This window comes from Equus przewalskii, chromosome 19 (genome assembly GCF_037783145.1).
Source record: "Equus przewalskii isolate Varuska chromosome 19, EquPr2, whole genome shotgun sequence".
In the NCBI taxonomy this organism is placed as follows: Eukaryota; Metazoa; Chordata; class Mammalia; order Perissodactyla; family Equidae; genus Equus; species Equus przewalskii.
The window spans coordinates 22986468-23013935 of record NC_091849.1 but is presented as its reverse complement, the minus strand read 5'-3'; the positions used below and the strand labels follow the sequence as shown (position 1 = coordinate 23013935).

Sequence of the window (27468 nt, the reverse complement as noted above, 5' to 3'; positions counted from 1 at the left end):
GATTAATGACATTACAAGGGCTCCATAGCCACACTTGGCTAGTGGCTACCATATTGGAAAATGCAAGTCTATGTTTCCCCAGTTGTCCCAGTAATACCCTTTTATAGCATATACATACAAACACACTCACACACATGCATGCACACCCCTCTGGACACAGGATCCAACCATAGATTTCATGTTTAATTTAGTTGTCATGTCTCTTCAGCCTCTTTTAATCTAGAACACTACCTGCCCCTCCTCCTTTTTTTAAACTTCCACACCTTAATATATTTGAAGAATATAGGCGAGTACATTTTGTAGAATCTTTCAAATTTAGAGAGGGAGTCCAAATTTCCGCTTTGAAAGTAGAGCTAAAAGGATTTGTTGATAAGTTGGAAATGAGATGTGAGACAGATAAAAGCCAAGGATGATCCCATCATTTCAGCCTGAACAACTGGCAGGATGGAATACCATCCTCCAAGATAAACTGAGAAGCGACAGGTTTAGAAAGGAAGCTCAGGAATTCTGTTTTGACATTTTCAGTTTGAAAAGCCTCTTAGACAACCAAATAGAGATAGCAATTTGGTGATTGAATGCGATTGATGTGTTGGAGTTCAAGTGAGAAATCCAGTTAAAAATATAAAATTGGGAATCTTCAGCATATGGATGGTATTTAAAGCCATGAGACTGGTTTATTTCATCTAGGAAGTATAGATAGAGAAAAAGGATACAAGGACGGAGCCTTGGGACATTCCAATATTTAGAGGTCATAAAGAAGAGGGGGGGCCATCAAAGGAAAATGAAGAGTGACCAGTAGGAGAAAAATCAAGAGTTTGCCATCTTAGAAGCTAGATGAAAAAAGTGTTTCAAGGAGAAAGGAGTGTCAAATGCTGAAGACTGAGAAATGGATTCAGCAGGATGAAGGTCATCTGTGACCCAGACAAGCAATTTCGGTAGACTCGTGGGGTTGAAATCCTATTGGGAGTATATCCAAGAGAGAATGAAGGAACAAATGAAACAGCAAGTATGGCAACTCTTTGAAGAGTTATTGTATAAAGGGGAGCAGAAAAATGAATGTGCAATAACTGGGGGGAGAAGCTACATGCGGTCAGGAGAATGTTTTATTTTTTTCATGAGAAAAAGTATAGCATGCTTGATGATGCAAAGGATCCAGCTGAGATGGAAAAATTAGTAAGGCAAAAGAAGAATTGTAGTGCGATGTCCGTAGAGTGGGGCGAGAGGGGTTGGTTGAAATCTACTGCATAAATGAAGAGGGCATCCGAAATAACAGGAAGAAAGTCAGAGTACGTGGGCACAGATGGAGATAGGTCAGTGGAAGCGATGGCAAGAGCTATGGAAGTTCTTTTTTCGGTTGCTTCTATTTCCTCAGCATAATAGGATAAATATAGGAAATCTACAATGTAGAGAAAAACTCTGACTACTTAACAAATAGGAAGAATAGGCATAATACTATGAAAGATCAATGGAAAGAAATTTAGTACATGTAGGAATAGTCAAAGTAGAATGGGCAAGTTTCTAGTAGACAGGAGTGAGTTTAGTGTGTGTCAGGGGAAACCAGTTTACTTTGAGATTTTTGTGCTCCAGAGAAGCAAAAGTAACTTGGTTTAGTCAAATCGTAGAAGGCCTTTGATGCCAGGATGAAGAATTTAGGCATACATTGCTTCCCCCTGACTTGTGTATTCCAATCTACAGTGTTGCCAAGTGATGAATTCCAGAATTCTCAACTATTAACTTCTGTGACTGCCTGTAGTGTTAGTGAAGCACCATTGGCCTTTTTACACAATGGTTAAGATCCTCGCTTATTTTATGAAATGTGGGACTCAAATTTATGAGTATTTTGTGAGGCTGTATCAGCACCTCCGGAAATTCTGGATTGTCACTGCTAAGAGGCTTTTCATTAAGCAGAAGGAAGAAGAACATATCCCTCCAGCTGAGAGCATTTTTCACAAAGAAAAAATTTTACTACTTGGCCGTAGGTTGAAGAATAATTCTCTGTCCATTGAGAAAAGAGCTCAAGCTGCCTACAGAATCGGACTATTGGCCTTCACAGGTACTGATTTAACTAGCTGTGCTAACACAGGTGTTTCAAAATCTTTGTGCTTGTCATAACGCTGTAAATTAGTGATTTTCATAGTACTAGTCTTAAAATTCCAATAACATTTTCTTTGCTTAAATTATGAGTTTTTTTGTCGTTGCACCACCAAAGATATTACTAATTATTTTCTCCTCAAGGATCTCACATTTTAAAAGAATGTGTCCATCAAATAAACTACTATTTTCCTGCCTTTATCAATTAAATGTCTATACTGAAATTGGTTATCAAAATTCTCATGATCATAAAAAAATCAATGAATCTATACTGAGTTGATATAATTCCAATGTAGTGATGTGATTCCAATACAGAGTAAAACTACTTGGTATTTATTTTTTATCTTGTAAAAATACAGAAAACGCAGAAAATAGCTTAGAAAAATCAACAAGAACTTACTGTTCTTAAAACACCTACCAGGAAAGCCAACAGGTGCCTCAGTTGAAAGCAACTGTTAATGTATGCTTGGCTAGAAAATTAAGTGGTAAACTGTTTAAACACATACCACTCTAACGATTGTCAAGTCCAGGCTCACTCCACTTTTTTCATCTAATAAATTTCAGGATATGTAATCAAATTTTATAGATAGACCTCAACAACACGTCTCCTATTTAGAACCTCTGGCTGGTAGCTATAAGTGTCATAGATGGATTGACCTTTTTTTCTTTTCAGTGGGAAAATGAGTTATTTAGATGTAGTTTGATAGACTAAATCTTTCAAAGAATGGCGCCCATGAGAAAAAAACATTTACTGTTTTCAAGGATGAAGGGGTCCTAGGTGCCAGAATAGTTGAGAATCCCTGGTGTAGAGCTGGAGAGAAGATAGGAAACTCAAGAGAATTCCCACATCAAGGAAGGGTAAATGGCGCCCACCAGATGAGGCAGACTCAGTTCGTTGTATAGTTGCATTCACCATTTGGGGGAAGAGCTAGCTAATTATAAAAGGCTTAGAATCCTTTAATTTGATGCTGTTTAGCCTTAGCTGTGCTGATGGGAAGCAAGGGAAAGGGTTTATGCCCAGGCTTCAGCTAAAGCTTTAATGTTGAATAGAATATTCTTGGACCATGGGACTGTGGTTGTGCAAGTAAGACAAATCCAAGCTGGGTCAAAACTTCAGTGGCTAGAATCCAGTCAACTATGCCAGCTACTCCTCACCATCTAGTCTTCATCCAATGCCTTCTTGGCTAGTACCTTCTTGGAGTTTGAGATTTGAACTAGGAAGATCTGGGATTCAGGTATATGATGAAAGTAAAGTCTAGGATCAGATTGGGTCAGTAGCCAAAGCAAGGAAAACCTTGTAGGGTCGCATTGGTCTCAGATCTGCAAAAGAGTCCGGCTGAGAAAGGAGAACGGGATAGCAATGAACAACTCATGAAAAACTTCTCTCTCACCACTTGGCTCCTGGCTTTGCAGCTCAGGCTTTTGGTTTTCTCTTTGTTTGCTCTAATGTTCTGGTATTTCTTCAAGTACTGAAGACAGAGAATCAGGAATGGGACCAGGAGAGAGATGTGTTAAGTGAACACAGCCAGATTTTAATCACCGTGAAATACTGATTCCTAGGTGCTTGATTAAAGGAACCGGTAAGGAGCCTTTCGCAGGCAGGAACCTTCCAGTGCTTTTCATATTACTCCTTACTTTCACATTACTACACACACTTTCTTCTTCACAGCAGCACACGAGGTGGGGACAAAGAGGAAAATTCAAAGTATCCAAAATGTCAGGTATATAGCAACAAGAATGTAAACACATGGGCTCTTGAATGTCATTAGCTACTAGATATACCAAATACTTCTGGAAATGCAAATACTTGTTTTACAGGGGGACCAACTGCTGGGAAATTTGCAGCTGAGCACATGCAAGAAGTAGCCCAGTTGTTACAAAATCATGAGATGACACCAAAAACAAAGATCCTGCTGCTCCAGAGTGTAGCCTGTTGGTGTTACTTAAACCCTGCCAGCCAGAGAAGAGCCAGACATCTGCAGTTTATTCCTATTCTCATCAGTGTTTTGAAAAGCAGATGTGAGTCTACTATCAAAAGTGAAATAAACAGCCACCTCTGTGTGAAATTTTGGACTTGCTATGTTCTCTCCGTCATGACATGCAATAGCTCGTCTTGCATGAAGGAGCTTGGAGACCACAGCACTCTAAAATATGATTTGCAAATTTTGGCTGCTGAGAATTGGTCCGGATGGCCTGAGAATTTTGCAGAGGTGCTGTATTTCCTAATTGGTTTCCACAAGAGTTAATCTCTCTAAATCCAGTTACGCGATGCAGCTGTCTGCACCATTGCCTTACTCTGGAAAACTGAAATAAATAGTAAAAGTCGATATATTATTCTTCCGGGTTTTCTTTCAGGTAGTCGAAAAATTCTACATAAGTTTTCATAGTTACTGCAAGAACCGAACTTATGAAAAGCACTGCTGTTTAAAATGACCTCATAAAATTAAGTTCATAAAATGGGAATTCATTGGAAGACGCATTACCTGTACAAATGTTAGGAGCAGTGGTTGTTTTGGGGGTTATTAGATGACATTAAGCCAAGGCATCCAGAAAGACCAAATCCTAACCCAACCCCCAGCCGTCACCCCCTGTAGTGACCACTGCTGCCCCACCCGCATTCTCCATCCCTAACTATTTCAGTGCCAGCCTTCCAGCTGCCATGTCCTTTGCCGAGGTGCTTTTCTGGCTACCAGAACATGATCTTGTTGCACATGGGCCGACTGGAAGTGCAAGGAATGGACATTCATAGCACCAGCCCTCAACTCCACTGGCACAACTCCAGATGGAGACAGAGTGCCACGTGTTCAGACACCTAAAGACAGACTAAAGTTAGACTCTTGGGTTTTCATACAAATTTTCACTCTCCTTATTTTGTCTATTAGAGAATACGTAACCAAAAACCTACATTTGACTTTTGTGTTGCCCAGCCTCATCAAAAGCTTTATTACAAAAAACAATATTTATGGAAAAGTGCCTGCAGGGTATGTACCTATTTGTTTCTCTAACTACACTAACATTTGTCTCTAGCTTCAGCTGCAGCCATCGTAGGTTGAACTTTCATATTTCATCTTTCACAGACTTGCTTTGACTGAGCTGTGCTGTAGTGTCATGCTTCCGTCTTTCACTGAGGGGTCCATTTAAAAAGTAGTGTAGTTCCATAGTCCTTGCTTGTGTTTATTGCAGGAATGTTGTTAGGGATGCTAATCACACGACATGGTTTCATGAGGATCTCGGGAGAAATTTTCTCAGACCTTAAACCAGGAAAATCTGTGTTCTTCTCAGCAACCGAATATTTTCATCCTTCGTGGATTTTGTGAATTGTGTAATGCAGAGTTTCTCAAACTAGAATGCAGTTTATAGTGGTAGATGAAGGGTTGGGAATCAGAAGTCCCATTTAGAGGCTGGTTCATGGTCAGAAATTACTTTTTAAACATGTTTTTTAAATTAAATTTTAATTTTTTCTCAAAGTAATACATGAACATAGTTTAAAAAGTCAAATAATGTACGGAATCTGATGAGAAACAGCCGCCCCCAAGCCCCGTCCTGATTCACTCTCAGAGGTAACCATTTGAATTCTTTTGGCTATTTCTTGTTTATTTACCTCCACATTTCTAAATAGTTCACGTACATTGCTATTTTTTTTTTTCAATTTTAGGTATTTTCCTTTTTACTTAATGTGACACATAGGACTTAGGATTTTAACACTGCCCCTTGCCTACATCCACTTGCCCACTTCTTCCTCTCTCAACATAATTGTGTCACAATTGTTGCTTAAAACAATATGAGTATTTCAATATTTTTCATGGCTAAGTCATATCATGTAGTATAATTTCCTTCTTTGTATAACTCTTCGTTTTTCCTGGAGTTTCATTTGGTTTTGTTTTTCGCTTAGTTTTCTGGATATCTATCTCTAATTTATTCCCACTCTTTCCTCTATAGCTGTTTAACAACTCCCAATGCGGTTACACATCAAGTACGTAATTGTCAGCTCCGATTTCTTCTTGAAGTGAGCCCACCGTCATGGAACCCACCACCCTCTTGTTCCAATCTGGGCCTGCCACACACCTAACAAATACTTTAGGGGTTCCCTTCAACATCCAGGAATCCCCTTACCCCTCCCATGTTGGACCCTCTGTTTCCTGTATACTATCACTTCGCTTTTCCTAGTTCACTCCCACATTTGAATTTGAAGCAGGTTTTCCAGTAGTTTCCTGAGAAAGAATGAATAGGAGGTAAATTTGTGGAGATCTCACATGTCCAACAATGTCTCTATTCATTTGACTTCAGCCTGCCCTTGACCCTGGAGGGGCAGCAGAGGACACCAATGCCCCGTGTGTGCCCTCACTCCCCAGAAAAAGAGAACAGAGTTGACCACATTCAGTTTATTTTTCCCAAAGCTACCAATCAGGTAAGTCACTCACCTCGGCCAAAACCAGGAGTGTTACAGCTATTGGAGCTTCCTACTCCTGGAAGAAAACATCAGATTTGGAAAAGCAGCAGCTTTTTCTGTATCTTTCCAGAGTTATTCTATCTTTATGCAAGAAAATATACATATATCCCTTTTCTCACTCCTTTTGGGTTTTTTTATTTTTTGTTTTGTTTTGGTGTGTGTGTGAGGAAGATTCGCCCTGAGCTAACATCTGTGCCAATCTTCCTCTATTTTGTGTGTGGGTCACCACCACAGCATGGCAGATGAGTGGTATAGGTCCATGCCTTTGATCCAAACCTGTGAACCCACGGAAGCTGAAGCAGAGAGTGCTGAATTCAACCACTACGCCATGGGGCCGGCCCCCAGTACTTTTTGTTTTAACATATGGTAGCATTTTGTACACACCAATACTTTATCTTGGTTTTGGTTTTCTCTCTTAAAGAGTTTATGCATTCTTTTCTTCTGTTTTAGAGGATTCCATTGTATGACTGTACTATAATTTATGTAACCAGTCCTGTGGTGTGGACATTTAGATTATTTCCAGTCTTTTGATAGTTCAAAGTTGTAATGAATAACCTTAAATACATGTCATTTCACACATGTGAATATATCCATGGAGTAATTTCTATAAATGGAATTGTTTAGCAATACTTAGTTTTTTGTTTGTTTTTTTCTTCTGTGCCCTGCATTGTCACTTTTCTCTCATCTTGACTCTTCAGCTTTCTTCATCAGTGTGGGATTATGTCTTTCACAGTTTATTGTCATTTTAAAGGGGTCTAGGAGAGAGAAGAACTAAATGGCCGTGTTCGATTAACATGTTTAACCAGAAATTGCTAAGGCCTCTCCTCAGAGACTGTTTGGTTAACATTTTAACAACAGAAGAGTAGCTTCTAAGGCAGCCTAGCTATATTATTCTATATTATTTTATTCAAATTCTTTTTGGTCTCTGGGACATCTCCAAATTGAAGGTGGTAAAATATAAGGCTCAGATTTGGGCCTTGAGGCATTGTTATGCCAAGCTTTAAATTTAAAACTGCTTTACTAAAGCTTTAACAACAGATGGCTACTTTCCCTTCCTTTGTTGTCCCTTATAACTTCATCCCTCCCCAATATTTGGCTTCTCCCAGAAGCAAATCTGAGATAAGAATTTGAGTGCAAGGACTTTATTTGGGAGGTGATCTCAGGAACTAGCAACAGGGAAGGGAAGAAAGCCGATAAAAGATGAGTTGTCAAGAAAGTTACCACTGTAAGTAAACAGAACCTGTAACCCTGTTGAGGAACCATTCTGGTAAATACACAATACACACGCCTCAGTTATCCCACCCAGAGGTCCCAGGAGCTCAGATATTTATACACCAATTCCTATCCTTTTTGGTTGACCTAATGATCTAATTAGCTAAAACCTAAAATTCAACGGAGATATCTTGAAAGGGGCAGGGTAGGCAGGGAGCAGTTTTCTAAACAAAGCAAAGAGAAGTTTTTGATTTTTTTGAAGTCAGATTTACTTACATAATTTGTGCTTTTTGTGTCCTATTTGAGAAATCTTTGCCAAATCCAAGGTCATGAATATTTTTTCCCATATTCTCTTCTAGAAGATTTTTAGCTCTTAAATTTTAAAGTCCTCTTCAATTCCTTCTCCTCTTTTGCTCTCCATCACTAAATCCTGGCAATCCATTTTTGGCATTTTCCAGAAATACTTTCTATTTGCCAAGTCTTGTCGTCTATTTAGCTCTCCTCTTTCTTACTCATTCCAACAGCGTCTTAGCTGATTTCCCTCTCCCTGTAACCCAGAACATTAAAATTTTTTTCTTTTTTTTTGGTGAGGAAGATATGCCCTGAGCTAACATCTGTGCCAATCTCCTCTATTTTGTATATGGGACACCACCACAGCACAGCTTGATGAGCAGTGTGTAGGTCTGTGCCCAGGATCTGAACCTGCGAACCTTTGGCTGCCAAAGTGGAGCGTGCAAACTTAACCACTATGCCGCTGGGCTGTCACCCTAATTCTTTTATTTTTTATTGTGGTAAAAACACATAACATAAAATTTATCTGTTCTTCTTTAATTCTATCTTTAGGCTAGTGGTCCATACCTGAAACATACAGAGCTGCACTGTCTAATACAGTAGCCACTAACCTCATGTAGCTATTTAACTATAAGTTAAAATTTCAATTCATCATTCATACTAGCCCATTTCAAGTGCTCAACAGCCACATACAGCTAGGTGGTTATCATCCTGGACAGCACAGATAGTTCCAACATTTCAGAAGGTTTTACTGGACAATGTTGCTATTGATTAATAATAGCTTCCATTTATTAAGCATTTTGTTCAGACACTGTAGTTAAAGATTTTGATCCCCACAGTAACAGAGGCAAACTTTATCTCAATATCAGAAGAAAATTAAAGTTCTCTAAGAATAAATAACTTGCCTAAAGTAATCCTTTAAAGATTGACATTGCTCTTTATTGCCGATTTATACAAAGGTACTTGTATGCTTCTCACAGAACATACTCAATCCCAATGCTATATACTTTGCAAATAACTTCCCTTTATTTTGTTCCTTTCTTCCTTCAGAACAGTACATACAGGAAATCCCTAATTTCACCCTAATTGTACTTATTATTCCTTCAATATATATACTTTGTCCTATACATATGTGAAATGTGTGAATAGAAAGTTTCAGAATGCTTAGCTATCCCTGTGTCTCTTAACTGGACTTTGACCTGCCCCCTACTTTGCTTCTCTAGAGGACCAGCTCCATCCCCCATCTTTTTAAGCCTCCAAGAAGAGTCTGATCATACCAGCCAGTCAAGCCTTTACCTGGGTAATCAGTTTCCCTCAGGAAGCTTTTGAAATTAGATTCTCACACTCCATTACAAAAACTACTTGGAAAGAATATCCGGACATGGGGATCTGAAAATCAAGTCCCTACAATGAGCTTAAGGTACCATCAGGTTTGAGAGTAAAACCTCAACTATTTCAGTCTAAAGATGGATAAATTCATCTTCTCCTTGTTTCCTCCCAGATAGCAGAGGAATAGAAAATAATATAAAACCATAGAAATAGATAAATTTTCAACACAGACTCGTTATACTTCATTTGCCAAGATGCACACAATGGTCAATAGGAGACTGAAGTTTATTTATCATATATGCAAGTCATATCTGACAAATGAGAAAACACTATTTACATAAAACATCATAGATTAAAAATACATAGTATTTGTATTTTAATACAATAACAGGGTCCCAGGATTTAAACAAGGAAGTACGATTCCAAATTTGCATTATATAGTTATTTGCTCTGCTACAAAGAACTATAGTGGAGGTAAACTTCGGCAGTATATTTCTCAAGAGTCAACTATTAACGAATTTCATATACATGGTTTTGCATCTGTAGAGGAAGATACAATTTCTTCAGCACATGTGGCGATTTCTGAGTCTTCCACTTCAGAATCCTCACCAGTTTCCTCTTCAGAATCAAATTCCTGACTATCCGGCGATTCAAAGTTATCCAGAGGTTCACCATTCAGCCTCTTTTAAAGGAAAAAACAACAATTTATTGTAAAAACTTTAAAACCCAAGTCCATTCTCAGTATGCTGATATAACTGACCCTCAATGTTGTACGAGGTCCTTTTCATAACGTCTCTCAAATTCACTTACAAACAATCAGTTATATCAGTCTCTCCATCACGCTAGATCCTATTTCAGCCAAGTCACAGTGCTTAATAATTTGCTCATTTTTTTAAAGCACTGACCTGCTTTCAGAGTACAGCTGAAATCAGTACTTCTCAAACTATGACACTGAAGGACCAGGTTTTCTAATTTCCATCCGCTGTGGGGCAACACTTTTACGGCAGTTAAGAGAACTACGACAGTAATTCCCAATGAAAACTTTAAGCACTAATTCTGTCACGGCTCTAAAATGTAAGCCATTCAGTACAAAAAAAGTTTTGATTTGAAAAACTTTCTATCAGCAAGATGATTTTTCTGCAAACATGAGTAAGTTTAGGACCTATTTTTTAGGCCAAGAGTGGTAAAGTAACAGTTTCAGGCTAATTCTTAGAAACACACTAACTACTTCCAAATTAAAAAAAAAAGTTAGATAAGGCCACCAAACTTATTTAGTACACCAATTAAATTTTATAAATGAAAGTAATGTCACGCTGGCATTACAGTTAAATTAAAAACTGTCTAAAAATTTGTTAACTGTGAAATTAAATTTTTCTATTTTTCAGGTATGTTAATTCCTTTTTATACTTCTACAAGAAAACAGATGTTCTTTAGATGCTCTTCTGCTTCATAATAATAAAGAATACTATCTAACAGTTATTGGGCTCTTACTATGTGCAGGCACTTCTCTCATCTATTATAACTCGTTATTCTCATAATGAGCCTACAAAGCAGGTACTATTACTCCCATTTTACAGATGAGGAAAATGAAGCCGTGACAGGATAAATAAGCTGCTTGACTCAGCAAACTTAGTGGTGCTGGGCAGGGAGCTGAGACTCAAGGCCAGGAAATCTGATTCCAGAACCCAAACACTTACTGATCACACGTCTGCCTCAATACCATAGACAAATAGATGATTCTGAATCAGGTGCAGGTTCAAACACGTACCTCTATCACCTCTGCCATATACTGCACGTGTTCTGCTACTTCTGCCAATTCTCTATTCTCCTTTTTCAGGCGGGCAATTTCATTATCCTTTTGTTCAATTTCTTTATGAAGCTATACAACAGAAATAAAGTCAGTTTTCCATACATTTGCTATGCTATAAACCAAATTATACGTTCCAAGTACATAACTGGTAGACATTTAGCACAAAGTTCCTAACAAAGGCGCTATCTTTGTCTCTCAACACAACAGGCTTCTTGTGTACAAGAACTCTGGTCATGAAGTTGCCCTTCTAATTAAACTTTTCTTAGGCCAATATTAACACTAGTTTGTATTGCTCTAACTAAATATGCTCAGCAGTAGAAGGAAAATCATCTTGGAATGTTAAAAAATGCCACAGATGATTTTCAGTACATACTTTCTCATTTTCCTTAAGTGCTTCATAGAGAGCCTTCCTCCGTTTCTCTGCCACTTCTTTCCAATATTGAGAGGATGGATTTTCTGAAACAAATTAATGTTTTACATGTCACTTTGAAAATCATTACTGTTACACGCTGCTGTAAAAACCCAGTAATTTTTTTTATCTAAAAACAATTTACAGGGGCCGCCCCGTGGTGCAGTGGTTAAGTTCACACATTCCGCTTTGGTGGCCTGGGGTTCACAAGTTCAGATCCCAGGCGCAGACCTAGCGCCACTTGTCAAGCTGTGCTGTGGCAGCATCCCACATAAAATAGAGGAAGATTGGCACAGATGTTAGCTCACTGACAATCTTCCTCAAGCAAAAAGAGGAAGATTGGCAACAGATGTTAGCTCAAGGTGAATCTTCCTCAGCAAGCAAGCAAGCACGCAAATAAAAACAATTTACCATCTTTCTCAGTACTACCCATTTTACTTAGTAGTACCCATTTTTAAAAGGTTGAATTCAGAAAAGCAAATCAATGTTTTTCTATTTTTCCCAACATTTTAAAGATTTCAACCCTTCAAAAGAACCGCAACACAAATAAATACACATATATCTTTCAGCTAGATTGTTAAAGATGTTTGTAACATGTGCTTTGTGTGTTTGTGTTTTTTTTTAACATTGACTTTTTTTTTAATTTAAGATTTTATTTTTTCCTTTTTCTCCCCAAAGCCCCCCAGTACATAGTTGTATATTCTTCGTTGTGGGTCCCTCCAGTTGTGGTATGTGGGACACTGCCTCAGCGTGGTTTGATGAGCAGCGCCATGTCCGTGCCCAGGATTTGAACTGACGAAACACTGGGCCGCCTGAAGCGGAGTGTGCAAACCTAACCACTCGGCCATGGGGCCAGCCCCCTAACACTGACATTTTTGAAAAGTCCTGATCAGTTATTCTGTACAACATCCTTAAACTTGGATTTGTCTGTTTCCGTGATTAGATTCAAGCTAAACATTTTTGACAGGAATATTGTCTATGTTGTATCCTTCTCAGTGTATCAACTTTAAGGTAAAAATTATATATGCATTTTTTCATACCTGTAATCATAAGATCAAATGCTTCTTGGGTAACACCTCCAGGACTTTTATTTTCACTGTGTTCTGGGACAATAACAACTCCTGAGCTGGAAGTCTTAGATGTTAACTGGTCCTTCCGATGTTTCCTTTTAGACAAGACTTTCACCAACTATAATGGCAATACGTACATTAATCTCATTTACTTTGATTTAATGAAGAAGAAAGCTGAGTGGTTTTATCACTTACGTATTAAAAATAGAGCACTTATATGTCTATAGCATTTTGACACCTTGGATCTTTTAAAAAGTCCCACAATTCAGGACTCTACCAAAATGTACAGCTATATTTTAGAAATTTTATTTGCAACAACTATTTTGGATTAGACTTGGATCTAGGACTTAGCTGAAATTCTCTTTATTGTTTAAATAATTCAGTACCATGGAAAGGCAATATTTTCAACCTATAAAAATCTAGACACTCTCATCCATGATTTCATCCTTTACATACAGGGGTAAATGAATGAATCGAACATTTTACTCTCAAAACATCAAAGTAGGTTAGGATTGACTACATCATTCCAGTTCTGCTCCATCTATTCATACCAATTTTGAACTTCTTAAATTGAACAATTAAAAGAAAAAGCAGTTATTTGGGGAATACGCAATTGCTATTCTTAAATTATTTCCAAATTTCAATGATTTAGGTATTCCTGACCAAGGAAATCTTGGAAGTGTTTTTAATGTAAAGGTAGTGTCATCTCCACCCCTTTCTAGCCCAATGACACATACCTCATTTTCTCTTCCAACAAGAGATCCAGCTGCAGAAGGCTGAATCATCTTCAGAGTTCTTCTTGGGATAGGACTATTCTGAAAGTCAAGATAATTCATTACCTGGTTACTGAGTTTCTATATGATTATCTGGTTCCTGAGTTGCTATATGGATGGTTACTCTCTTAGTCCTACTATAATTTAGAAAAAAAGAAACACTAAGAACGGTAATATTTGGTCTGCTATATAATTTTATAATGCTCCATATGAACAAGAATTGGTTTAATCTACTAACAATCTGGTTATTTCCCTAAAATTATAATACAGTTTGAAGAAATGCTAAGAATGGATCTTTCACCCAAATGTGACACAAACAAGCTGCTTTTCTCCTATAGCAATATATGCTCTTGCTCTAGTCGTTTTATCAACTAATTGTATCTAGTTAAAACAAAAATGTAACAAAATTTCTAAGCTCTAACACTTCAAACCATATGTAATGAAATTCCAGTATAACAGGAATATTTGCATTCCCTCTTAAAAGGATCTTCCACACAGAAACTTTACCAAACATAACCTTTATGGTAGAAACCCAGAACACAGGTAAACTGGGAGAAAAGGTTAATTACTTACACTGCAATACTTCTTCCCTAATCAGAAGGATTCATCTCAGATTTCCTTTAAATGTGAATATTCCCTAACACATTTCTACGTATTCACCATAGGAACATAATTTTCAAGAACATACTTTACACAAAACCAAATACACACACAATAGGACCTCCTCCCTCTGAAATCTTTACGTCATTGTAGAAGCAGTTTTGCTTCAAGCCCATTCATTGGGAGACAGCTAAAATGTCAGTGCTTGCGGCCTACTAAAATACTGTAAAATGCCCAGGCTATTGTTTTGGAAAAACTATTGCCTTCCTTACAATATGTAAAAACCTTCCTGTCTATTTCCTGATCCGAAAGCTCTATTTCTGCAAAAATCATTAATTATACTGCCACCATGGGATAGCAAACAATGGTGAATACTCAAACAAGGTTAGCGAGAACACGACACCAAAGCAGCGTGAGAAAGTCACTGATTCCACACTGTACTTCACATGACAAGAGTTCACCTTTCCCACGGTAAAGTTTCCGCTGCTGATTATTATCTCACTATTTAACCAAAGAACAAATGCCAGCTCCTGGGAGAACAAATATTACATCAACTTTTCAGATATAATTTAGATTATAGATTAGTCAACAGTCTCCAGACAAACAGAAGAAAATATAACTTTGGAACCTTAATAATAGGTGCTAATTTATTTAAATGTTGCTACTAATAATGGCCAAAAAAGCCAGCTAAATTACTGTCACAAAAAACCGACAATTTCCAAGATTTAACTTTTATATATGTAAGCTTTATAGCATTCAGCCCCAAAAATGTAACATCGCTATTACCATTTTCTTTCTACAGATCATGTATTGGAATTATAGACTCTTTAGAGTCAAAATGGTTCTTATATATTAATGGGTCTTAATCTTTTTAGAAAACAATTTGAGATTCTCTGAAACCTTGCAAAAAAAAAAAAAAAAGCACACAAGAGCATACTCATAACAGAATTTTGCAAACAACTGGCAAGAAATCCACGAACTCCTAGAATTCACTCTTACAGATCTAGTTTTAGTTAAATTCCTCATTTTACAGATGAGTAAACTGAGAAAGAGATGCTAAATAACTCACCCAAGGTCAGTTTTAGAGGCAGAACCAAACAGAACTCAGGTCCTTTTATATCCAAGATAGTTTTAATCTAGCTAGTAAACATTAGACTTTTCTTTAAATGTAAGGATCTGCTGAAATTATATAAATTATTTGTCTGAGATTTGCTTCAAAATAATTAAGTGAGGGGGAAAAAGGAGTGAATGGAGATGTAGATGAAACAAGATTGGCTATATATTGATAACTGTAGAAAATGGGGAAGTTAATTGAGATTATTACACTATTGACTATTTTTGAATATTTGAAAATTTTCATAATAAAAAGTTTAAGCACACACAAAGCACAATGGAAAAACATCATCATCCTAAATGGAAACTCAAATTCAAAAAGTATCAATGCAAAGTATTATTCAAGAAAAATTATGTAAGGAGGATAGGGAGGTAAGGCGAGACAACCACAATAACCTACCAAAAAGCACCTGCGATCACTTTGAAAGGCTTTTATTTCCTCTATTTAATTTAAACCTGCAAACTGATACAGTTTTCCTGAAGATGTGGTCTCATTCCTAGGAATCGTCATATTGTCTAAGTTGTATGGTAGAACCTAGTTAAAATGTAAATTCATTTAGAACCTTAGGAGTGGAGCCAGTCAAAATTACAAATTCAAAATTAAACAAACTGTGTCTTTATTGTTCTAAGAATAAATATTTGGGATAAGATTTTCCAGTGACAGTATCATACAGGGACTCAAAAAGTACAGCCACACAAGCAGGTTAGGTGGTAACGAGTATGATGCACTCTAGAAATATGTGCAACATAATGCACAACGTGTCTCCATAGTCAAAGACACTAATTCTGAAGATAGACACAAAGGATTTTAATAAAATTATTTCATGCAATGTAAGAGTAGAAAGAAAGCAATAATCTTGCTTACAGAAAATGCTAAGGAGTCTACTAAAAAACTAATAGAACTAATAAACAAATTCAGCAACGTTACAGGATACAAGATCAAGATACAAAAATCAACTGTATTTCTAACACTAGCAATGAGCATACCAAAAATTTAACAAAGGAAACAATTCCATCTACAATAGCATTAGAAACAAAATACTTAGGAAAAAATTTAACAACAGGAGTGTGAAACCCAATACTCTGAAAACCACAAAACATAGTTGAAAGAAATTAAAGACCTAAATAAATGGAAAGATGCCTTACATTTATGAATCAGAAAGCTTAATATTCAATCATAACTAGTTTTTTAAAAGTTCTCTATTGTCACTTGTCCTCTGGCTAAAAAGTCAGTAAATCAAGTTGATACAAACTACAGCCAGGTTAAATTTGGCCAAATTATGTCAAAATACTTCCAACTGCGTGCTTTCTACAACAGATTAAAGTGATTCTATCACATACCTTCACATTCTCTTGGATTCCTTCCTGTTTCTGCTTCATACTGGGATTCATCATACACCTGGTGAAGCAGAAAAGACTAGTAGTTCAAAAACAGAATATGGTTTGCACATGAAGGTGGAGTCTAACTTTTGTTGAAAGTACTTACAATCATAAAAATCATACTACTGTATGGCAGAACCACGATCTTTGTTCACGGTACCCAAACTCAGCCATGTCGATGAATGACTATAGTGGCTCTCTATTTTATATATACACACACACAATAATTCTGGTCATAAAAACTCTTGTTACAAAAGGAAAATTATACATTCTAACTATTTACAAAACTCGAGGGTGTTCTGGATTAAATACAGGGCTCTCAGAGATCTGAGAGACCATCAGCAGGCAAAGTGAAACACAGAGACCTGGATATGCCCAAGTCTATCCTAAAGAAGAGCATCCTAACTCTGGTGTTTCAAAGGGGGATTTAAGACGTAACAAACTTGGCTCTGGTAACCAGCAATAACTTAACAGTGACGTAATATCCGATCAAAGGAGATGATGCATCTACATTTGCAGGGAATGTTTAACCCATCACCATGACCTGAGACACTGATGAAGCAAGGAAGAGGGATGGGATATGTTAGGTGGTGAACCAGACCACTGGGCCAACGTTTGAACGTTCTGTCTCCCAAAGAGATGCCCCAGATTCTTGTGGCCATGCCTTAACTCAGTGCAGCGGCTTTCAAACTTTGACTTTGACCCATCGCATGTTAATACATCTTACACTGTGCCCTAGCCAGCACGCAAGCAAAGAGTTTAGGAAACAAAACTTAATGGAACTGGATGATGCACTCTTTTTCTACTCTATTTCACGTTAAGCAAATGCTGATAGGGACCCCTAAGTTGAACCGGGGCAATGTTTTCCAAACCATTGGCTGGGTCACGAACATTGCCTAGAAAAACCTAAGTGAACAGAATGGAATCGAACAGAGGAGAAAACACCAGAGTGCATGGCATGCAAGGAATAAGTACTGCTTCGTGAAACTTCTACTTTAGTTGGATGGCTGCGTCCTAAATTGCGATGTCAAATGTGCTGTAGTATGTGTCACGATTAAAAAAAGTGGAAAGTCGCTGATGAAGTCTGATCCTTCACAAGTTGATGAACACTCCTGCGAGCAACCTGGCACCCTTACTTCTTATTCTCTAGTTCTTTTAAGCAACTAGATTAAAAACTCCAGCACAGGACTGGGTCCGAAGGAAATGGTGATAAACAGGTGAAACCAAGGTCACCAACACCAGTATCGGGTTTTTAATGGAAGACGCAGGATTCAGCGACCCTCGCCAGGAGCTCAGTTTGCGGACCGCCCCCCCCCCCCCCCGGATCACTGCCAGTTACTTCTGGTCAAGAGGGTGGACGTTCCGCTCATCCAGACAGCCAGGCATGCCCAGGCTGAGTCTCGCATCCACCAGCTGCAAACACCCCGCCCAGCCAGCTCGCCCTCCAGACTCGGACACACAGCTACCAACAAGGGGGCGGGCCGTCCGGTACCGCGCGCCCGGCCCTCCAACCGCGGCGCGCGCCTCAGCGACGGCGCCCACCAGCCAATGGGGAGCGCGGAAGGGAGAGCGCGCCAAAACCGACCCACCCAATGGGGAAGCCGCGTGCCTCGGCTCCCGCCCCCGCCCCGGCTCCCGCAACCGTTCAACACCCCACTCACCCTCACCCCGGCACCGGCCCGGCAGCTGTCACGGGAGTACGGGACTTCCGGCTGGCAGGAGCGAAAAGCGGCTTGTCTAGCAGTCCCTGCGTCCCCACCTCCTGCAGCCTGTCTCACACTTCCTGGATGGAAACGCTCAATCCTCGTAGCGAACGCAGGTAGCTGTGGCAGCAGCGCCTCTCACAAGGCCCACGGCCAGCGCGCTGTTGCACACAGCCGCCGGAGTGGCTGGCGCGCGCGGCTGTGAAAGCCTGCGAACTCCGCCCGCCTGCCCCAGACCGTCACGTCACCACGTGACGCGAGACGAGGGGTGGGGCCACCCGAATCCGGCGAATCGCCTCTCGCCTCCGCCCGCCTCGGCCCCGCCCCCTTGCTGCGCCTGCGCAGTAGGTGTAGCGTGTATTTGAGCTGGGTCATCCCGGGGTTTCTGCTGGCTCGGAGATAGGTGTCTTTGCCTCCTGCCTTCTGGCCCTGGGCTCGGAACTTCCCTTTATAATGGGGTGGAGTTTTTTGCCCTTTGCAAGGTGGAGGAGAAAGATCTGCTCAAACTAGACATAATCACCGGAAGAATAAAATATTGTATACGTGTATAGTACACGACTTGTTATATTTCTGTAAAGCCGTCTTCCGCGGACTCCTAGTTTTATTAAGAGCTTCTATATTTTGGCTTTTTGTGTTTGGGCTGTGTTGCGATTCCGTAGGAGTTCTGGAAGGCTTAATTCGGCCATCAATTAGTCTTGCAACTATTTGTTGACCGCCTGATAAGGACCAAGCACTGTTCTAGCGCTGTCGTTGCGATCTGAAGGAGCCGGGAAACCTTAGGAATAGCCTAGCTCTTTAGAAATTATTATTCTCATGGGGGCCGGCCGCCTGGCCGGGTGGTTAAGTTCACGCGCTCTGCTTGGGTGGTCCAGGGTTTCAGTGGTTCGGTTCCTGGGCGCAGACGTGGCGCCGCCCATCAGGCCATGCTGAGGCTGTGACCCACATGCCACCACTAGAAGGACCCACAACTAAAATAGACAACTATGTACTGGGGGGATTTGGGGAGAAAAAGCAGGAAAAAAAAGATTGGCAACAGTTGTTAGGTGCCAATCTTTGGAAAAAAAATAAATTATTCTGCAAAATTCTCAAATAACTTTCTTTATGGGCATAATAATACATTTGGGGTTAACAGAGTCTTGTCCAATCTTTTGTTTACAACTGCAGTGGATATTAGCCAGCCTTGGTGGTCTAGTGTTTAAAATTGGAGGCTCACCACCATGGCCTGAGTTGTTTCTGCCCAGGGAAGCACGCTGTCCATCTGCCTGTTGTCAGATTGGTGGCTGCGTGTTGCTGTGATTATTTCAAATACCAGCAGGGTCACCCATGGTGGACAGGTTTCAGTGGAGCTTCCAGACTGAGACAGACTAGGAAGAAGGACCTGGCCACCCACTTCTGAAAAAATTGGCCATGAAAACCCTAGGAATAGCAGCAGAGTATTGGCTGGTACAGCGCCAGAAGGTGACAGGATGGTGCAAAAAGGCTGGGCCGAGTTGCCGTCTGCTGTACACAGGGTCTCTAGGAGTAGATTGTGGGCACTAACAACAAACCACAGATATTAATATGTCTGTTTTCCCATTTCTTAACTTTTCATGAGATTTTCATTCTCAGAGGAAAGGAAATTAACTCTACAGCACCAAATACTTTCTCATCTACATACCTTGCCACACTGAGTGCCCACCTCCTGCCACCTCTCTCACTGGATTTCTTTGTCACAAAGCTCAAAATGTACAAAGCATAATCACATTGGTTCTAGCTTTGTTTGGGGGAAATATAACATATGAGATCTAAATTCATAAAGGAAACAATCCATTAATTGGAAAACTACCAGTAAAAGGCTGGGTTTCCAAAGTAAGAATTCTGGTGACCAGTGATAGGTATAACCGTTGTGTCATTTGGCTTTGAAACACCAGCCAGTCAGAATAGTAAATCTGACTTTCAGTTTCTTCAGTCAGCCACATGATAAAAAGGGATCACTGAAAAGAGCCAAAATGGCTAAGTATATATTCAAAAGTGTATAAAATGTTATATTCAGGTAGTCTGTACTAGGTAAACTATAAAGTTCATGTTCTTTCTTTCCAGAAGGAAAAAGCTAGGAAATAAAAATGTCTTCCATATGAAAATGGTAAGCAAACCAGAGGGGTAGAATCTCTAGGTTACCATAGTTCAAAAACTACAGAGGCAATAAGAGAACTGGTGATTTTCCAGACCGTGAGCCCACTTACCTGAATGTTATCTGTAGTTCCTAATAGTATTGGTTAGTTTTGAATAGTGTGGGGAGACTTTTACTTTATACATTTCAGTATTGTTTGACTTTTTTAAAATTCAACATACCAAAGAAGATGATACCTTCTTAAGGAAAAATTGTGACACCCTCATTTCACCAGTTTAGGTTAGATCCTTTCTGCTTTGCCTGCTAAATAATCAGCTGGTTTATGTGACAAATTAAATTCAGATCTATACCAGTTGGGTGGCCACTAGCCACATGATGTCTACTGAGCACTTGAAATGTGACTGGTCTTCATTGAAATGTGCTATAATGTAAAATACACACTGGATTTCAAAGGTTTAGTACGAAAAGAAGAATGCAAAACATTTCCATGATTTTTTGTATTGATTATATGTTGAAATGATACTTTGGATATACTGAGTTAAATACAAATATTGTTAAAATTAATTCCAGTTGTTTCTTTTTACTTTTTTTGATGTGGCTACCAGAAAAAAATTTAATTACAGATGTGGCTCCCATTTGTGTGTTGCACTATATTTCAATAGGACAGGCTGCTCTAAACTATCATAACATACGTTGCCCCACTGAATCCTCCCAGTAGCCCTGTGAGGTTGTTTCTACAAACTGAGATGCTAAATTACAGACCCAGGATCACACACAACTAGGCAGCAACAGACTGAGACTTCAGATCTTCTGACTCAAAGTTCACATGTGACAAAAGTGAGGTTCTGAAAATATTCCTCTCAGGAGACAGAAGATGCTCAAGCCCTCAAACTACTGGGAATGTCTCCAAAAATGTATGCTTTCATACTGCTTTTGAAGAACAAATTTATAAGGAAAACAATTTTGTAGGGATCTGGAAAAAGTTATAAGTAGTTGTCATTTAATCAGAATTTTTCTCTAGACATCCAAATATACTGTAGTCTTATCTGCAGTAAAGAAAACATGGGTATTAATAGGATTATGTTTCTGCAGTAATACTGGCTCAGGTATAATCCTTTAATTTAGTACAGTCTTACACTATACAACCTTAAAAAAATTTATGGGTGTTTTTCTGTAATCTTTCTTTCTTTTTTTTTTTTTGAGGAAGATTAGCCCTGAGCTAACATCTGCTGCCAATCCTCCTCTTTTTGCTGAGGAAGCCTGGCCCTGAGCTAACATCCATGCCCATCTTCCTCTACTTTATACATGGGACACCTACCACAGCATGGCTTGCCAAGTGTTGCCATGTCCCCACCTGGGATCCCAACCAGTGAACCCCGGGCCACCATAAGCGGAATGCGTGAACTAAACCGCTGCGCCACTGGGCCGGCCCCAAACCCCAATTTCTTAAACCCAGACTATTTCTGAAAGGATTTGGTCGTGGAGAAAATTTTCACAAAATTCACAGTGGTAATTTTACAAAAGTTAATTGTTAAATAAATTTATACGATGAGAATGAGTTGCTGGCTACATAAGGAAGGGTAGATGTATTAGTCAGGGTTCTCCAGAGAAACAGCACCAATAGAAGAGTCAGGGCTGGCCCAGTGGCATGGGCCTGTCCCAGGCCTGTCTCCTTGGCTTGTAGGGGGCTATCTTTTCCCTATGCCTCTTCCCATCATCTGCCTTCTATATGTGTCTCTGTGTCCAAATTTCCCTTTTTGTAAGGACATCAGTCATATTGGATTAAGGTCTGCTATAGACTGAATGTTTATGTCCCTCCAAAATGTTGAAACCTAATCCCCGATATGATAGTATTTGGAGGTGGGGCCTTTGCGCAGTAATTAGATCATGAGGGTGGAGCCCTCATCAGTTGGATCAGTGACCCTATAAAAAAGAGACCCCAGAGAGTTCCCACATCCCTTCCACCATGTCAGGACACAGTGAGGAGATGGCCATTTACGAACCAAGAAGCAGGCCTTCACCGGACAGAATCCGCCAGCGCCTTGATCTTGGACTTCCCAGCCTGCAGAACTGTGAGAAATAAGTGTTCGTTGTTTAGACCACCCAGTCTCTGCTATTTTTGATATAGCAGACTGAACTGAGTAAGACAGGCTCCTCCCTCGTTATCTCATTTCAGCTTGGTTAGCTTTGTAGAGGCCCTGTCTCCAAATCAGGTCACACTGTGAGGTACTGGGAGTTGGGACTTCAACTCCTGAATTTGGGGGGAACACAGTTCAACCCATGACAGAAAGCTTTTCGGCTTCATCAGTCCTCTCTGCAGAGTAGGGGCAGCCAGCGGAAACTCCGGGACTGCTGCAAGGTTCTGCCGTTTGTGTGATCTTTTCCTTTTTACCGTCATTTCATTTCAACTTTATTGTATTTAAAGAAATGCTAAGCAGCTCTTACATTTAAAAGGGATCTCAAGAGGAGAAAAACCTTTCTTTGAAAATCCGTCAATGTTGTTCTAAATGAAAAGAGTAATTTCTGAGTAAGTTTTGACATATGAGGCCCAGAATTTAAACTTTTGACATTATACATCGCTGATCTCAAGAAGGTCTGTCCCCTATAGTAATATGTTTATGAACATACAAGATGTGTTCCAATAACAAATTTGTCAGAATATTTTTTGGTAAGTGTAGAAATAATACAGAAGACATAGAATTTTATTCATGGACATTAGGAAAAAAGGAGAGGATCATGATATATGAACAAAAATAATAGTATATATGAAAAAAAATTAAAAATCTTGAGGTAGGGGCCAGCCCCATGGCCGAGTGGTTAAGTTTGCAAGCTCTACTTTGGTGGCTGGGGTTCGCTGGTTCGATCCTGGGTGCAGACCTACTCGCCACTCATCAGGCTATGCTGTGGTGGCATCCCACACAGAAGAATTAAAATGACTTACAAGTAGGATATACAACTATCTACTGGCTTTGGGGAGAAAAAAAAGAAGAAGAAGATTAGCAACAGATGTTAGCTCAGGGCCAATCTTCCTCACCAAAAAAAACATTAAAAAAACCAATTGTGATATATTTTTTAAAAAGTCTTGAAGTAGAGAAAATGCTTAAGACTGGCTGAAAGGAAAGTGACCAGACTTGTGTTCAGGAAGGAGAAGGAGACCCCCGGGTATATGGCTTCCCAATACAGGAAGAAGCTTGGTTAAGTAAGTAATATTAGGTTTCCATTCTCAGTAGCTCTTGGGAATAGGTTTCCAGAAACCAATAAGAGAACAATTCTCTTCTTTTTTTTTTTTTTTTTAAAGATTTTATTTTTTCCTTTTTCTCCCCAAAGCCCCCCGTACATAGTTGTATATTCTTCGTTGTGGGTCCTTCTAGTTGTGGCATGTGGGACGCTGCCTCAGCATGGTTTGATGAGCAGTGCCATGTCTGCACCCAGGATTCGAACCAACGAAACACTGGGGCGCCTGCAGCAGAGTGCGAGAACTTAACCACTCAGCCACGGGGCCAGCCCCAAGAACAATTCTCTTCTACCTTCTGGGAGAAATTATATCAGGTATTATAAGTTTCAGTTTAGTAATATCTCAAGTTGTACACAACAGACATAAACTGGTTAACTGAAGGAAAAAAGGGAAAGTTTGTGGCATAGGAAGGGAAGAAACCATGGGGACGCTTCTGGGGGCTTCGACAGCAGGAGCCCTTAGACTGTGTCTCCAGGATCTTTCTGTTAATGTGATGAGCTCCAGTGACAGTCTCTGTGCCCCCATGGTCCACATTTCAAATTCCTGAGGAAGAGAATCTGATTGGCTCAGCTGGAGTCAGATGGTCCAATAAACTCTGGCTGAGATGCATGTATGGGGGTGGGGTGCAGTGCACTGTCCCAGAGACATGCCATTTCCTCCCACCTCATCCCAGGTATAGGGGCTGCTTCGGGAGAAAAGTAGATGGCTGCCACCCTAAGAGGTCTCCTTCAGACATTAAAAAATATAGTGAGATCACTACACATCACCACATTTGGAGGGTTTGTTACTGAGCCAAGAGTGGGTTCGCCTCCTGGCAGAGTTAAAGTCAGACTCTCAACTGGAAGTAGTTGTCACACAAAGTAGGGTATATTTGCAGCAAACAGGAGCCCATGCAGAATCATTTCCAAAGTCATGGCATCCTTGAACAAAGGGAAGCAGGGACATTTATTTCTGATGGGGAATGAGTATTCAAAAGGGAAAGGTGGGTATTCACTTTCACAGGCTCAGTTGGAAAACACGCTTCCACATACACTGCAGGTTAAGGGAATAAGGCCTAAGCTCCTCCTGGAGACATCTTAACATTAAAAGTAAGGCAATGGTCGGGGCCAATGGTTAAGTTTGCACATTCCTCTTCCGTGGCCCAGGGTCTGCTGGTTCGGATCCAGGCTGTGGACCTACACCCACTTGGCAAGCTATGCTGTGGCAGGCATCCCACATATAAAGTAGAGGAAAATGGGCATGAATGTTAGCTCAAGGCCAGTCTTCCTCAGCAAAAAGAGGAGGATTGGCAGCAGGTGTTAGCTCAGGGCTAATCTTCCTCAAAAAAAATAATAATAATAATTAAGGCAAAGGTCATAGGTGTAACTCTTGTGGTGAGGCTTGGTCTGGTTCAGAGTGGTTGGTGATTGCATCTCCTTAACATAACAAAAGGAAAAAGAACAATTTGGAAAAATAGTCAAATGCCTCCAAACTCACCCTTGAGTTCCTCGAGGCAATTAGTCAGTAACAGGTGGAGGTAAAATGACCAAGGAAAAACTCAAAGATAAAATGACTAAGAAGGGGCCGGCCCAGTGGCACAGCGGTTAGGTGCGCACGTTCTGCTTCTCGGCGGCCAGGGGTTCACCAGTTCAGATCGCGAGTGCAGACATGGCACCGCTTGGCAAGCCATGCTGTGGTAGGCGTCCCACGTATAAAGTAGAGGAAGATGGGCACAGATGTTAGCTCAGGGCCAGACTTTCTCAGCAAAATGAGGAGGATTGGCAGCAGTTAGCTCAGGGCTAATCTTCCTCAAAAAAAAAAAAGACTAAGAAAAAATTTAGAGTGGACCTTTTAGTTGAACCAGGAAAAGATTCTTTAGTTATTGAGCTCTAAACCCGTTAGTTACTTCTACTCTGCAGAATAGATGAAAACAGAGATGTTTCTCAGAAAAATAAAACTTGGTCACCAGCACAGAGGTGAGCCTGAGTATTGAAAGTGGAAAATTCAAGGACCGAATTCAAGCTATCAAAAATGGTCGAGGCGAGGAAACTTTTTGGGGTCAAGGAAATGTTTTAAATCTTGATTGTGGTGGGAGTTATAAGACTATATATAATTACCAAAACTCATTCAACTGTACACTTAAAATAGGTGGATTTTATTGTATGGAAACTATATCGCAATAAAGCTAGAAAATAAAGAAGCTGAAGTGATACAAGCAAGTCCCTGGGAGAGACTGCCTGGTGCTAAAGCAGAATCTAGAGGGCAGGAACCCACCTTATCAGCCACCAAGTGACTCTGCTCCAGCAAATAGCAAATCAGAGGAAACAGAGCTTGAGCTCAGGAAAAACTTCAAGTGGCTGTGAGCCTGGGAAAAGTCAACAAGGTTGGCATCAGAGAGCCCGAAACCAAGGGAAAGCATCCTTAAAGCCAAGTAACTTTTAATCCTTTCTTAACATTTGTTTCTTTTATACAACATTTCACATATGCCATTTCACTTTGATCAGCACAAAAACCTGCTCGGTGGACAATGTAAATATTTTCTCTGTATTCCATAGACAAAGAAAATCATGAGTAATAGGGCTGGAGTCAGGACGTGGGCCAGGTATGGATTTATTGCCTCTCAGCTCCAAATTCACTGGCAAGTTCCAGAGGGAAGATTTCCCACAGGTTCCACCGACATGGCACCACAGTGACTTCTCTGCCACTGTCTGCCCCTCTCCAAGGGAGTCTGGATCTCAGAGAGGAGGAAATTCTTCCTTGTTTTAAATCAGATTGTCCTTTCAATCTCCCTAGGGTGGAGTTTATTATTTTATCCCCAAGGGACTAGATCCGAATTGTTCAGAGGCTGTCAGGAAATTAGAGGGCATTCATCTTAGTCTCAGGTTATCTCATTTAGGTGCTGGCCTGTAAGTAGGAAAATTACATGGGACTCTGTAGGCTTGGGAAGTGCCCAGAAGGGCCATCATCCCAGGTGAAGCTGCCCTCTGAGGAAACTGCTGAGAGTATGAGCTCTAAAGACTCTGTTCCTCAATCTTCTCATGTGAGAATGTCAAGATATATGCACCTTCTTGTTCAATGCAGCATTGTTTGTGATAGCCAAGATATAGAAACAACCTAAGTGTCCATCAACAGGTGAATGGATGAAGAAAGTGTGGTGTATATATACATACAATGGAATGTTATTCAGCCATAAAAAGAATGAAATCTTGCATTTGCAACAGCATGGATGGACCTTGAGGGCATTATGCTAAGTGAAATAAGTCAGACAGAAAAATACAAATACTGTATGATCTCACTTGTGTGTGAAATCTTAAAAAAAAACAAAGCTCTGGACACAGAGAATGGTTGATGGTTGCCAGAGGCAGGTGGGGTGGCGGGCTGGCTGGGCAAAATGTGTGAAAGGGATCCAAAAAGTACAAACTTCCAGATATAAAATAAATAAGTCATAGGGATGTAATGTGCAGCATGGCAACTCTAGTTAATAATACTGTATTGCATATTTGAAAGTTGCTAAGAGAGTAAATCTTAAAAGTTCTCATCATAAGAAAAAAAATTCTCTGTGTACGGTGACAGATGTTAACCAGACTTACTGTGATGATCATTTTGCAACACGTACAAATATCAAATCATTACATTGTACACCTGAATTAATATAATATTATATGTCAATTGTACCTCAATTAAAAAATTAAATAAGATTATTTTTAATGGGGGAAAAAGTTAAGAATTTATTTTCCAAATCACTAAGGTTATCTTTAGAAACAAAGATTCACTGACTTTTTCCTGGAGATCTCTTTAAAGATAAATGTTCCACCTATGAAATATTCTTGCCCCAAAATTGAATCTGAATCGGAAGTCGACTGCCAGCTTAAGGAAGTACTGGGGGTGGAGAAATATGTTAAACACCATGCGG

General features: G+C 39.8%; 2 protein-coding genes across 4 annotated transcripts; one reads left to right on the top strand and one right to left on the bottom strand.

The window, feature by feature from the left end:
- Positions 1-865: 865 nt before the first annotated feature.
- ARMH2 (armadillo like helical domain containing 2) lies at positions 866-4437 on the top strand. Its single transcript, XM_008507412.2, has 3 exons — positions 866-1006; positions 1696-2053; positions 3910-4437. The coding sequence occupies exons 2-3, from the start codon at positions 1786-1788 to the stop codon at positions 4335-4337; spliced, it is 696 nt and encodes a 231-aa protein (XP_008505634.2). The 5' UTR covers positions 866-1006; positions 1696-1785; the 3' UTR covers positions 4338-4437.
- Positions 4438-9640: 5203 nt separating this feature from the next.
- GMNN (geminin DNA replication inhibitor) lies at positions 9641-18566 on the bottom strand. 3 transcript variants are annotated; one of them, XM_070584170.1, is made up of 7 exons: positions 18196-18566; positions 16490-16547; positions 13400-13477; positions 12633-12780; positions 11557-11639; positions 11142-11252; positions 9641-10055 (listed from the first exon to the last, which is right to left on the bottom strand). In XM_070584170.1, exons 2-7 carry the CDS (start codon positions 16541-16543, stop codon positions 9894-9896), a joined length of 636 nt encoding a protein of 211 aa, XP_070440271.1. In that variant the 5' UTR covers positions 16544-16547; positions 18196-18566; the 3' UTR covers positions 9641-9893. The 3 variants fall into 3 exon arrangements, with proteins under 3 accessions (XP_070440271.1, XP_070440270.1, XP_070440269.1); XM_070584169.1 differs by having other exon boundaries at positions 18190-18507; XM_070584168.1 differs by lacking the exon at positions 18196-18566 and adding an exon at positions 17868-18045.
- Positions 18567-27468: the final 8902 nt, after the last annotated feature.

Excerpts from the sequence above, each read along its gene's own strand:
- GMNN (XM_070584168.1), bottom strand. The coding sequence starts at position 17,914 with ATGCCTGGCTGTCTGGATGAGCGGAACGTCCACCCTCTTGACCAGAA. Across the intron at positions 12,781-13,399 it reads TTGTTGGAAGAGAAAATGAG|TTGGTGAAAGTCTTGTCTAA; the intron begins GTATGTGTCATT and ends TTGCCATTATAG. Across the intron at positions 10,056-11,141 it reads ATATGGCAGAGGTGATAGAG|AGGCTGAATGGTGAACCTCT; the intron begins GTACGTGTTTGA and ends TTCCTTTAAAAG.
- ARMH2 (XM_008507412.2), top strand. The coding sequence starts at position 1,786 with ATGGTTAAGATCCTCGCTTATTTTATGAAATGTGGGACTCAAATTTAT. Across the intron at positions 2,054-3,909 it reads CGGACTATTGGCCTTCACAG|GGGGACCAACTGCTGGGAAA; the intron begins GTACTGATTTAA and ends CTTGTTTTACAG.